Source organism: Manacus candei, unplaced genomic scaffold (assembly GCF_025592945.1).
Source record: "Manacus candei isolate 608988 ecotype Guabito, Panama unplaced genomic scaffold, ASM2559294v1 h1tg000011l, whole genome shotgun sequence".
Classification (NCBI taxonomy): Eukaryota; Metazoa; Chordata; class Aves; order Passeriformes; family Pipridae; genus Manacus; species Manacus candei.
Window position 1 is genome coordinate 13,775,197 of NW_026138059.1, and position 13,097 is coordinate 13,788,293.

The window sequence follows — 13,097 nt, forward strand, 5'->3', positions numbered from 1 at the left end:
GGTCTACTTCCCAATATCAAATCCCTCCTCAAACACTCAGTTTAACACCATCATGCTAAGTGCACATGGAACAAAAACTATGTAACAGCTGAGAGTAAAATCTCTACTCTAGAATTAATGTTAAAATTCTTTTAACAAGTATTTTCCACGAGTTACTTCTGCCTACCAGAACATAAGAAAGCAGGTAGTCTGGACTTCAGTAAGCTCAGAAGTAAGGTGTAGAGTGGATGACAGAAGAGATGAAAATAGTTTAGAAGAATTATCTGAAGAGAAGCTTTTTTGAGAGAAAAGCAATGCAAGCTTGCACACTCTGCAGCTGTGAAAAACAGTACCTTGCATTAGCCTTGTACCACACTCCTGACCGTCCATCTCAGATGTAGATGTCCCATGTCTGGAAGTGTTCAAGGCCGGTTTCGAAGTAGCTTTTAGCAACCTGGTATAATGGAAGATGTCCTTCCATGATCTTCAAAGGTCCCTTCCAACTCAAACCATTCTGTGTTTCTAGAAAACCTCATCACAAGGGACTCATGGTCTACTGCTGTTTCTCAAAGGCAATCTTAATGACAGCTTCTTTCTCCTTCCACTTGGCAGCTATTGCCACACATACTTGGAGAAATTGTTAGCAATCTCTTCATACAAGCCTTCCCTCAGGTTTTACAAGAAATTGAAATTTTTCCCTAAACGTCCAATGAGGTCTCATGGCTTTGTTTACTACTACCAGAAGCCACTACCAACACTTAAGTATTATCATGTAGTATGCCTCATATATTTATGCATACAGCAGAAAACAAAAACTAAGGTAAACTTTCCTCTCAAGAGCATCAACGAAACAAACCCCTTTTCCCCAGTTATTAAGCTCACATGGAAAAAAAAAAAAGTAGTTCCTCTATATATTTGGTCAGCTAATGTATCATTAAAATACCACTACCATTAAATGACAGCCTAGAGAACAAACTTTTAATAACTTGATTGTTCATTAAAGAACCTCTGCCACAGTGTTAGATGGAAAAAGCAAGTATTTTCTGTAAGTACAAATACTTCTGACGCACGTAGAGCATAATATTCAAGATGGTTTTTTTAATGTAGTTATTTTCTTACTACTGCTGTGATAAAACATGGAGCCACAGAAATAATCAGCTGGTAATATACTGCTAATGAAGGGTTTACTGGCTTACAAGGGTGAGTCTAAGCCCCAAGGGAGGTAAATTCAGAGAGAAACAAGTCTGGAAGTGCCACAGAGACTGCTTACCCCGCTTCTAGCCAGCAAGCCCCAAAACTGCACACTGGCATGACGCAAGGAATTTCCATGCTCATGAGATTACTATGGATGTTCTCTGCAACAGAAATAATTGCAAAAATCTGCCACAAACAGCTGAACCAAGATTCAAATATAATTCCCAAAATGCTTAATTTTGATTTAGCAGATTTGAAGTGGCCAATCCGACGAACAAAGCACCATCACCAGCTCTGTAGAAAACCAACTCAGAGAAACCATGTCCCAGAAACAAAGCACAACTCGTGTTTTCCATTATTTTGACAATTAAAAAAAACAACAAACAAACAAAAACCCAAGAACTTCTATGCCACAATAAAGATGACCATAGATAAAAAAACCAAAGAGGATGCAGGGGCTCTCAACTCAGTAAACAGAGCAACCCCCAGCTAAGTGCTCTTGCCTGTCTCTCCTCCTATGTGCCAACATCAGAGCTGCAGATTTTCTTTTGCACATGACACAACGTGAACAGAGGACATTCTGTGCTGCGCACACCACAAACCAGGAAGTTGGGTTACTGAAAATTAAAATCAAGAAGGTATAAACATTTGCATGATTGTAAAGAAGTAAAGATGTAGTGCATTACAGGAAAAAAGTGTCTTTGACTGCTGTACTATGTAACACCTGAGGTTAATACTGTTAAAAAGACTGGGATAATGTTAATTTTAGATTTCTGCAGCAAAGACAACTTTTTTATTTATTCAGCTGTGAAACAAGATGCAGCAAGCTTCTAAGTTGCCTTTTGCATCATAAAGCAAGAGTAGAAAAACCAAACATGCAACATCAACAACAAAGTCTTTCTTGTACTCATCCTTCTAATTCATCCTTTCTCATACTGTTAACTAAAATAAGGTATCTGCACAGTAAGAATAGGTCCTGTGGGAAAAGAGGAATTACAGTCCACCACTTGACATCCACAGAAGGAAGTCCACTGTGAACAGAATATTTCATTGTCAGAAATATAAAACCAGTAGGTAATTTAAGCTTCTCTTATTAAAATCTGACATTGAAAAGGAGGAAATCAATGATGACCATGGGGGTTGGTCACTATTTATGACAAACTGCAGCTTGCTTTGGGAAAAAAAAAATAAAAAAAGACAAAAACTCCACAACAAAAAAACCCCCCAAACCTCCAAACTGGTTTTCATTAATTACAAAATTAACTTTTCAAAGAGCATCTCAGTATAAACTACAGTAAGTCCTGTACTGTCCCATGCACAGTGCATCCGGCACCAAAGCTCTCAGGTAGGTCACTAGTGCTGCACTACAACCCATACGTATCTTGCCACCCAGACATGGAAGAACTGAGCAGGAGGGAGATGAAGCAAAATTATCAGCCACTGGGTGGGTTAACACACTGTGCATGTTTTGAGAGCTAGAAGGTTTAGTTTAGGTTTTCCCTGACATGAGGATTAAAGCCAGTCAGAAAAAGTAGTTTCGTGACCGTCAGTCCAAGTAACCAGAGAAGGAATAAACACGAAGACTCTTCAAGGCCACCTATCTTGTTCAAGTCAAGATTTAAAGAGTTATATTTACATGCATTCGTGTATTCATTTTATAGGTTGCATATATACACTCACAGCTGTCACGAAGTGTGAGCTGAGGCACTAACATCATACCTTCAGACCCCGCCCCAGCAACACTGCTATTTTAAACAGCAAGTATCCATACCAAAAGGTATTAAGGAAGCACTAAATCTTACTGTAAACAAATAATTCCACTGTCCCTTTATTTACCCAAATAAAGCTCAGAGAGAAAGGATGAACAAGCAGACACGTGACAACCAAATCGTTCAAGTGCTGTTTCCCCCCCAGCTGGCCAGCAGGCAAGCACATCGATTAAGACAGCTCCCATTGAGATGCATCCACACATGCCACATTTGGCAGGGGCCATCAAGAGGAATTTCTGCATGAAAGAAATTCAAAAACGCACTCTGTTCGGGGAATTTTGCTGGGGGAGGGCAAGACTAAAAGCATTTGCCTTAAAATGACAAGAACTCAAATAAAAAAAATAATTCATAAGCTTTAGGCCATGCTAGCTTTATTATAAGCACAAGACTCCCAGGAAAAGCTTTAAAACAAAGCAATTTCAGCACACTGGTATATTGCAGCAGTTTGTACAAAGTGAGAACGTGAGATCATCACAACAGTGATGATGAATCTGTATAACGATTTGGTTAAATTTTTTTTAAAGACCCCCTATTACTGAGATTCAGGAAAATGCAACCACTGTTTTTTGTGATTCTGTTTTATTCATAAGATATACAACAAAGAGCTAGTTAGAAAGCTTCAGACAAACACTAAAGAAACCCCGCAAGTCACCTACAATTATCTAAGTGGTTTGGATAAATGGACAAACATCTTGCAGCACATGGAGTTTAAAAAAATCCTAATAAACTGTCTATTCTTGTTCCTGTAACTGTCTATCTCAGCTTCAAAGCTATCATGTGGCATCTTGTTCTACAGGACACCTAGGCTTTGTAAAGTAAATAACTATATTAAAAGGACATCTTCTGCTTTTCTGTTCTATTAGGTTAGCCAAATTTCTTGCAAAGTGAGAAAAGAACACCACCTTTCCTGTACACTGTGATGCTCTCTGAACCTATTCCTTTGTTTATCATTTCTGGTCCTTTCTTATCTCTTTTTGAACATTTTTGTGCACAAGTGTCTCTCACTAAGCCTCATTGTTGTCTTTTAGCAAAGAGATGACTAAAACTTCAACTGTGTATTTTAGAGATAGTAGCTGTTCTTATTTTATGCAGCTGGTGAGCTAGATTCACCATTGCTAAAAAATGCCCCAGATTTTTTCCTGGTTTTAAATGGGTAACAGACAAACCAGAGTCTCAAATTGTGTGCATTTGAACCCCAATCCATTTCCTTAAGATGCAGCAATAATTTTACCAGTCTGAAGTTCTGCAGACTGTAAAGTAACATCTCTGATCTTATCACTTATATATTGCTACTGCCCTGAAAAAAACCAAAACCAGAACAGGCTATAAACTCCAGCAAGACATTAATGCAACTGCTAGTTACCTAGGAAGAATCACTCAAAAAGAAATGCAGCTCTTTTCACAGTCCAGCCTTTCATTAGGAAAATGGAGAAAGCTTTCAAGAGTCACGCATCTTCTAAACAGGAGCAATACCTTTGGGACATTCTGGTAAGAAACCTCTGGCCTCTTGCAGTACCTGAGAAGGGCTGCTTTGCTTCTTGCACGAGGAAGTGCTGATTAGCAACTGTTCTTTTTAGTTCTCATTTAACTTATTTACAAGGTATAATTAAAAAAACTAAAAGATAAGGAGGGGAATAAATCAAATGTACAGGACAAAGACCAAAAGAAGATTAAAAAGGGCTGAGAAAGAAGTAAGAAAATAAAACAACCAAACCCAAAACCAAACTAGAACTGACTCAGTAAGATTTCAACTTGCAAGCAGTGCAGTGGCACATTTTTCATGCTGCCTCATACACATCATTATCAAACCTATTTAAGGGTCTCCAAATTTCACTTCAAGTTTCCATTAAGAAAACAAGTTTTTAAAAGCTGAAGATGCTTATTGTGTGCTGGGTTCCAACACTGACAGGAATAAGACTCATACACAACAAAAGGGTCATTGTGTCCAATTTAACTAAACAAGGCTGAGAAAGTTAGATTCCCATTTCATTCACATATACTTTCAAATAAAACTGTTGTGTTTTGCCCATGCTTGCTTTTTACATCCCCTCCTTCTGAGGGGATCTCCCTCCAGCACACCTTTCTTGAAATTTTCATATGCTGAAGCAGCTCCTCCTTATCCTTTGCAGACTGTGGAAGACAAGTATTACATGCACATATGAACACATGTATCTGTAGTTAAGCATGAGCTGCTGTGACTCGTACACTTGTGTGCACACTCAGAACAAAGCAGCAGCAGCGAGCCCAGCCAAGGGCCAGCCATTCCACTTGTCTGATCTGAGTGTCTGCATAAAGCTGCAAAGAGAAATTTAAGCAATGTCCATCACTTAGAGGAATGCAATCAGCACACAAGAGGCACTAAACAGCACAGGAGACTAATAATGCACTGGCACAGAAGACAGCTTTTTGGGACAAAAGTAGGAAGCAGCAGAATAGGCTTTGGCTAAAACCCTTTAAACTCTTCTAGTTTTAAACTACTAAGATCTGCCAAGCTGCACAAACTAATTGTTTCGCATAGTATCTGCTAACTCTACTGGAGTCCTAACACATAATATTGAAAAGTTGCAGGTTTTTAATTCTGAAATAAAAACCAAAACAAAATAAAACTTAATGATCATGACTCTGCAAATCCAAAGTTTAGCATACATTATTGCATGGAAGAGGAAGATGAAAACACAAGGAGATTATACCTTATATTATACCTATTATACACAGGGTCTCATCAGCAGATCTAATTGTTGCCCAATTTTTGTGAGCATTAAGGCACGGATAGTGAAGCAGGGTTTGATGAGGGATGATGAGATAGTTCAGTGTTTTGTATTCCCCACAGTCAGGAGAAGTCAAGCATAAACAGAGAGGCCAACTATCAGTTTTAAATGAGGTAGAAGGATGATTAAGAGGCAAAAGACCTTACCTGCAAATGCAGATTCAAGGAGACCTTTAGAAAGCTTTTTTTAAAGCAAGTCTTATTCTGTTACAGTCACATTTTGTAGGCTTTTTTTTTTACCATTGCAAAGACTTCACGGTTGCAGAAAACAGAGTAAAAAAGAACTTACCTCAAAAGAGATAACAGCTCTTGGTTCTACTAACCCTGCAAGCAGTAAGAGAGCTGACTTTTCAAGAGGCAGCACAAACAGTGTTTTGACCTTTCCAGCTCTTTATTCAGGAGAAGACAAGAGTATTAGGGAATGCTACCCTGCAATGCAAGTTGTGATGCTGTCTTGCTCCCTTCCAAACAGATGCCACCAGCCATTAGCACTTAGCCTCAACACTTCTGCCAGGCACCCAAGGAACAGAAAGCACAGGATGATTTCCCAGTTTCATTCCCCTGGGATCTCAGGGAATGGAGGCCCTACGAGGTTACAAGCATCCTTGAGATTAGCTCAGTTGGTTAGAGCCTGGTGCTAATAACACCAGGGTTGTGGGTTTGATCCCTGTATGGGTCACTCACTTAAGAGTTGGTCTTGATGATCCCTGTGGGTCCCTTCCAACTCAGAATATTCTGTGATCCCAAAGGACAACCACAGTTTTATAATGAGTTTTACAACACACACTGAAAAGTGGAGTCCTGTTGAAAACAAAACCAAAGCAAAGGCTAGTTCTATACCACTGAGTAAACACAGTATTTCCTTTTCACAATGGCATCACCTAGATGGTGACAACCTTTAAAGTATTCACACATATGCCCTGAAAGACAAACTCAGCATGTACTAACAAAGCTGGCTTTTTTCTTCATGAGCATTCCTTAAAAAAAATTAGAAAATACATTTTGCACTGAACATTGTCTCAGAAACATCTCTTGAACACAAAAGTAATTTTGTTTTTTCTGATTTTATCTCTACCATTACATGAGGGGTGTCATCTTCATTCTTGATTTCTATCTTCAAGAAGTTTTTAAAATAATTAAACACCCTCAGGCTATGACTTTACACATGAAGGTCAAAGTGCACAAAAGGCTTTTTATGAAAACTGTCCAATTAGTCAGTTGATTCATCTAAGCTGCATATAAACGTGGCGCCACTTTCTAATAATTAGATATTTGAGAGGAAAAATGGAAAACAAATTTACTGCTTTCTGCACTAGTCTATCTACAGCACAGCTCAAGGAAGTTATGGGCAGAGGTACAGTTTTGTGTTTGCACAACAAGAGCAGACTGGCTACAAGTCTCTGGTCCATTAACACACTCTTAAATGCTGTGTTACATAAAAATATATAATTGCATAATACAGTAGAACAAAGGTAAGTTGCCACACCTGAGTTTATTATCATTTGTTAAAATGAAGAGGTAGTTGATGAACTGGGTTACCTGACCTTCTCTGAATGTTCATAGGCATTTCAAAAACTGCTCTTACTTCTCATCAAAATAATAGCTTTAATGATATTGCTCTTAAAATTCTGCCTCTTGCCATGCTGGGCATGATAGAAGAAAACTGTGAATCTCCTTAAACATAATGCACCACTATTTACTGAGCATAAATACTTTGTTCAGTACGGTCCCCCAGCTGAAGGAAGAAAGAGGCTGCCAGAGTCCAGTCTCACCACACAGCAAAGACTACCAAGTGACCAGCTGTGGGTGCTGCAGAGGCTGGTTCTGCATGACCCTTTCCTCCACATGCTCCTGCTACTTTCCTCACATTAAGCACAATTTGTTGGATCTAGCAGTGAAACAGCTGAAGCTCTGCTGAGAAAACAAACCATCCTCAAAACTGAACGGGAGAAGAGTTTTCTGCTGGGTTAACTTTTCGAACTCAGATGGCCAGTAAAAACACAAGGCAGGCAGCAGAAACACAAGTCTGGAGCCTGGAAGGGAAGCTTGCTAATGGATGAACCTTAGCTATCTTGTGAAATCTCACTCTGAGAAAGCAAGGAGAACTAAAATCTAACAAAAAAAATGAGCATCCTATCTTAAAGATTAATGAGAAAACCCTCAAGCTAAGTCTCAGAGTAATACGCAGACTGTCTATATTCCTGGACTCAAGGCTGTGAGGCTTTTTTGTCAGCATAATTTCAGTCATATAAGACGTAGGAACACAGAGACATCAGATGGGGTAGATAAAAGTATATTTAAATCTCCTGAGTCCATGCCACTCTGGCTGCAAAACTCTGTGGTGTAGACAACACATATTTTCACTGAACAGATTTTAGTAGCCAAGCCCCCATTCACTCACAGAAGCAGCTCCTGCTGTTACGTGAATAGTGACAGGAATTCCTTAAAAGTACAGACTTTAAGAGACAAGTTCTCTCAAAGTGCTCATGGTGAACAGCATTTTCCTTTGGCAAAGAGCATCTGTGAACAGCTACTGGTACCACCTGGATAAAGTTTTCTCACAAGTCCCTTTGCCATTCAGAACGCAAACTGTGCATGACACAGATGCAATGGCCAAGTTCCCATGTTGTTCACATCCTACTCTGCTCTTCCAACTGCCCTGCAGTCACATCACAGGCACCTCTTAAGTGACCAACGCTGGACCTCACCAACACCACGACCAAGAACAGCCACTAGTGCAGCACATGTGAAGCTGCTCCCTGTCTCCAGGGGAAGCTGGGTCCCTCGGCCAATCCTACGGATCAATAGAGGAGACTCTGCTTCTCGCAGAGTGCTGTCAGGCTGTGGCGCAATTCAGCACAGGTTTACAAGGCAATATGCCTAAGACCTGTGGCTAAAGTTACGGTGCTCGAGCACAAAGCACCTGTAACAAAGTTCCAGCCATGACCCGAGTAATCATCCTGATCCTTGTTTGGAAGGCAGGCTGACATGTACAGGACGCCCAGGAGACTCTGGGGTAAAGCAAGGCTCGGCATGTCTCTTTCCATGGGGATCAGGAGGGACACTGCGCGGCGAGAGGGCTGCCACTGCAGAGCCACTCGCACATCCTCGGTCCTGCCTCCCTCGCTCGCCTCCCAAAAACCGAGTCTGGGGCTGAGCTGGCACTGCTGTGGAGTCTCGGCACACACATGCTTCACTCAGACCTCGCTCCAGAGAACATAAACTCCGGGGAAGGAGCGAGTGCTGCCGGGCATCACCGCCCGGGAATACACCTCCCGAGGGGCTGCCCAGGCCAACCGACCGTTGCCAGGCGGGAACACTGGAAGTTGTGTTAGCGTTTCGGAAACGCTCAGAGTGGGGCAGCCGTGCTGGTAACGAGAGGTAGTGCGAGGGCAGCCGTGCTGCGCAACGACAGGCGGCGAGCGTGTGTGTGTGTGCGGGGTAAACAAAGCCCCGCCGGGCAGCCCCGCACCGTCCCCTCCCGCAGAGCCGCCGCGGCCGAGGGCCGGGCCCTCCCCGGGCACTGCGGCGGGCACGGCCCGGCCCGCACTCGAGCGGCACCTGCGCCCGCCCGCGCGGGCGGCGGAGGCCGCGGCGGAGGCCGCGCCCGGCCGAGGTCTCACCCACCTCGTCGCCCCACTTGAGCACGTCCTTGTGGCGGTCGCGCAGGGCGCGGTAGATGTGGAGGAACTGGAGGATGCCGTGCCGCCGCACGTGCTCCGCGTGTCGCCGCGTCTCCTCCCAGCTCAGCGGCGAGCCCTGCGACAGCAGCCCCATGCCGGCCGGGAGCGGGGGAGGCCCGGGAGGCGAGCGGAGCCGTAGCGAGCGGAGCGGGTGCGCTCCGAGCCGCGGGTGCGCTCTGCACTCTGAGCCGCTGCGGCGGCCGCCCCGATCCCGGCGCCGCACGTGACGGCGGCCGCGCGTCAGGCCGTGACTCAGCACTTTCCGTCGGCAGGCACCGCCCCCGCGGGCTGAGCGCGGCCCGGCGGCCCCGAGGTGTCCTCAGCGCGGGGCTGCCGGGGGAAGAACGGAGGGAGAGCCCTCGGGAAAGCGAATGCGGGGAACGGCTGCGCCGGCAGCGCCCGCGAGCGCCGCTGCCCCGCTCTCTCCGCGCACGCCCCGGGCACGGGGGAGGAGGTGTCGCTCGCGTGCGCAAGGCGACATGGCGGCGGGAGCGTGTCCGCGGCCCGGCCGGGGCAGCGCAGGGCAGGGCAGGGCTTGCCGGGCTGGTGCTCCGAGTGGAAAGAGACCCTTGTGTGACTGAAAGCGCCTAAATAAAGCTGCTGAGTGAAAGCACGGACGGTGTGTGAGCGCTGCTGTGTATTTATTATAGATCAGAGCACACATCGCAAAGAAAATTATGATTGGAGTGGATGGAGGGAGACCCGGAGAGGTGACGCCTCATCTCCCGGAGACGACCTCCTCTGCATCTCTTGGGTTGCCGAACCCACATCTCGTGGTGCCAAGCACAGGCCCGTCTCGTGAAGTTGCTGAAAATGTGTCTGTTACCTGGCAATTGTCCTGGACCGAATCAGAACAGCATTGTCTCAGGAAAGTGGATGTGGGAGCACGTCAAGGCGTTGACACAAAATAGAGGGAAGGCCTATCAGTGCTATGTCTTTACAAAATGAAGAGACGAAAGGCACTGAACATTAATGTGAAGGGAAAGGCTCTCACTGCTGAGCAGCAGAAATTCATTACTCCTGGACTCTTTTTGTTGTATACACAGAGCTCTTCATAGGCCTTAGGGACAAGCATGGCTAGTATGCAGTAGGATAAGCTAAGGCTTTGCGAATTTGTAAGGTATTTAAATTGTGGTATAGCCCACTAATGGATGAACTGTATTATTAGATATTTCATTAACTGAATGACGATACTGACAAGAACTGCCTAATTGTCTTTCCTCCAGGATATGAGGTGCCTCAAAGCTCCCAACACATTAGAATAATATATCTAAAATGCATTAGTGGAAGATATCAAATATTACAGTAAAACCACTCAAAAATATTTTTTTAACGATTTAAGTTTCTACAGAAAGGGCAGCATTGACAGAACAAGAACAAGCAGTGGCCATTAAAATTACAAACATTTAATTTACACTGTGCTGTTCTTAAGGGCTCATGACTTTTTAAAAAGTAATGTTTTTTGCTGAAATTGTAAAGGCTGATCTAATTGAAAGCAATGCTGTTGTTGGTACTATTGTAGATCTGGAGATTGCTGGTTGGGTTAGTTTGAGGGGGAAGAAAATAATCTTTTCTTCTAGTTGAAAACATCCCTCAGCCTTTTTTATTTTTGAAAAGTCAGGAGGTCAAAAGTCTCATACTTGGCAATGGGAGCCTCATGAGGTGTATCACATGCAAAAGCCAAGCTGTACTTTATTTCAGACCTGAGGGGATAAAGAGGCTTCATGCACCACCCTGAATGTTGCATATTGGGCAGTTGCACCAAAAGATCAAGATTCCACATTGGTCCCACTGTGCTGTTACCCAGCCTCAGGTCTTCCACAGCTTTAAGTTGGAGCTGAAGCACCTGAGGAGCCCCTGCAGTGACAAGTAGCACCAAGGAGCACAGCTAACAGCTGTGTTAGCCCCATTCCTGCTCTTGGGGCAGTGGAGCCTGGTTTTGGAGCAAACTTTTATTATATCAGATCAAACTTAACATTGTTGTCTTATGAATCCGGGCAAACCTGTCCAGGTTATTTGGGATCCATGCTCCCAGTTCACTTGGCTGATAGTGAGAGCACTGTGTTGCTGAGAAAGTTTTTTGAAAAACTGGGTATTTGGTATGATCCTGGATGCTTTGAGTGTGCTGCTGTGTATAATGGACTGTAAACATTTCCAGCAACATACACAAAATTTTGAAACTAAGATTGAAACTGAGATGAGCTTTATTATAATGCAGGCTGCTATTACACAGTCTGCACTCCTCAGCTGACCACTAATGCTACTCTTTGACCTGAAATTCAAGAGCACACTTTCAGTGTATGTCTTTCTCGACATTTAAACTCATTTTTTTGTTATTTTAGTGCCAGTATCTGCTCTATTTCCAGTCCTGTGTGCTTAGTCTTATCAACAATAGAGCTAATACATTATTTATAACAGAAACCCAAAATACTTTCCTTCCGCATCAGTAAAACTGATAAAGATATAAATCTTTTCTCACAGTGTAATCTCTAGTGTAACAGCGTGACAAATCGGGTCTGTTTATGAGGTGTTCACCACCTTCAGCTGAAGCTTTTTTTCCTTCAGTTCCAATGAATGTGTTCTGGCGGTGTAGGGCGATCCGTAGTCTTTTTCCTTTGCAGGAAACTGTGGAACAGGGAAGGACTAAGGCATTCTAAGGCTGACAGCATCACATGCAGAAGCGTTCATTTGCACATCACCCAAAATATGACTTCGAGACAAACCATCATTGTATAATATCTGCCTACATGCATAATGTTGTATAATTATTTCCAGTACAGTGAGTATCATGTGCAATAAGTTCCAATATACTTAATATGAAAAAAAAAGCTTTTCTAAATATACAGGCTGTACTTTGGATGATGTTATTACTTTACTCCATACCCACATTCCCAGCCCCAAGACTTGACTAGTTTCTCTGTACAGTCCAAAGGAAAATTGAGCTTTTGTTTTTTGTTCTCCTCCCTTCTCCGTTTTAGAACAGAAACTTAATGGAGAAGCCTTGCCTTGGATGAAAAAGAACACAGATTTTCTGCATCAAATTGTAAAAAGCAAATACTATTCATTTTTTACAGAGATAGAAAAATTGTTTCCAGGTGAGATTCAACTATTTTTTTATGATAGTGTTGATGCAGCATGACAGCACCCAGAAATGTCTGTGCTAGGAAACAAAAATACTCTAAAAAATTAAGATATACTAAAGCTACAAAATCATTGGAGATTTTACTGATCATTGCGTTGAAAACCATTAGAAAGACATCAACTGTTAGAATTTAGATGAAGATCAGTAGGGATCTGGAAATGCTTTACAGTTGGAATAGTTAAGGGAAAAGGCTGATGTACTTTTAATTTAGAGACAGTAAATTGGTGGGAGGAGAATATGTGACTTGGAACCTGCACAATGAGGAGCTGTTTCTCATGTTCCTGCCTTTCTCCACAGAGGATAACTCATTTTGTGTTTTGTGTAGCTGCAAAGCTATTCAAATCAGCTGCCACTAAATCTAAATAGAGTAGCTTGGCACTTTGAGACTATACCCACTGGGAGAGGTGAAAGATATGTAGACTCATAGGTGAGGCCACTCCTACAGAGTCCTTTCTTTTACTGGCTGTCAGTAGAAGTAATAAGTAAAAAGCAGATGTCTTGTGATGAGGCTGTTATTACAAGGAAGAAAGAAAGATTTGTTTTACTTCATGAATCATCTGCAA

At 43.0% G+C, this 13,097-nt stretch overlaps 1 protein-coding gene across 2 annotated transcripts in view; it reads right to left on the reverse strand.

The window, feature by feature from the left end:
* The window catches only part of GCLC (glutamate-cysteine ligase catalytic subunit), a 38,163-nt gene extending 28,498 nt beyond the window's left edge, over positions 1 to 9,665 (reverse strand). Inside the window, exon 1 of one of the 2 annotated variants that reach the window (XM_051777849.1) lies at positions 9,337 to 9,665. In XM_051777849.1, coding sequence (XP_051633809.1) covers positions 9,337 to 9,486 — 150 coding nt within the window. In that variant the 5' untranslated portion in view covers positions 9,487 to 9,665. Of the gene's footprint in view, positions 1 to 4,305; positions 4,329 to 9,336 lie in introns of those variants that run through there. The other variant, XM_051777850.1, reaches the window with a different exon arrangement.
* Between the last annotated feature and the right edge of the window lie 3,432 nt (positions 9,666 to 13,097).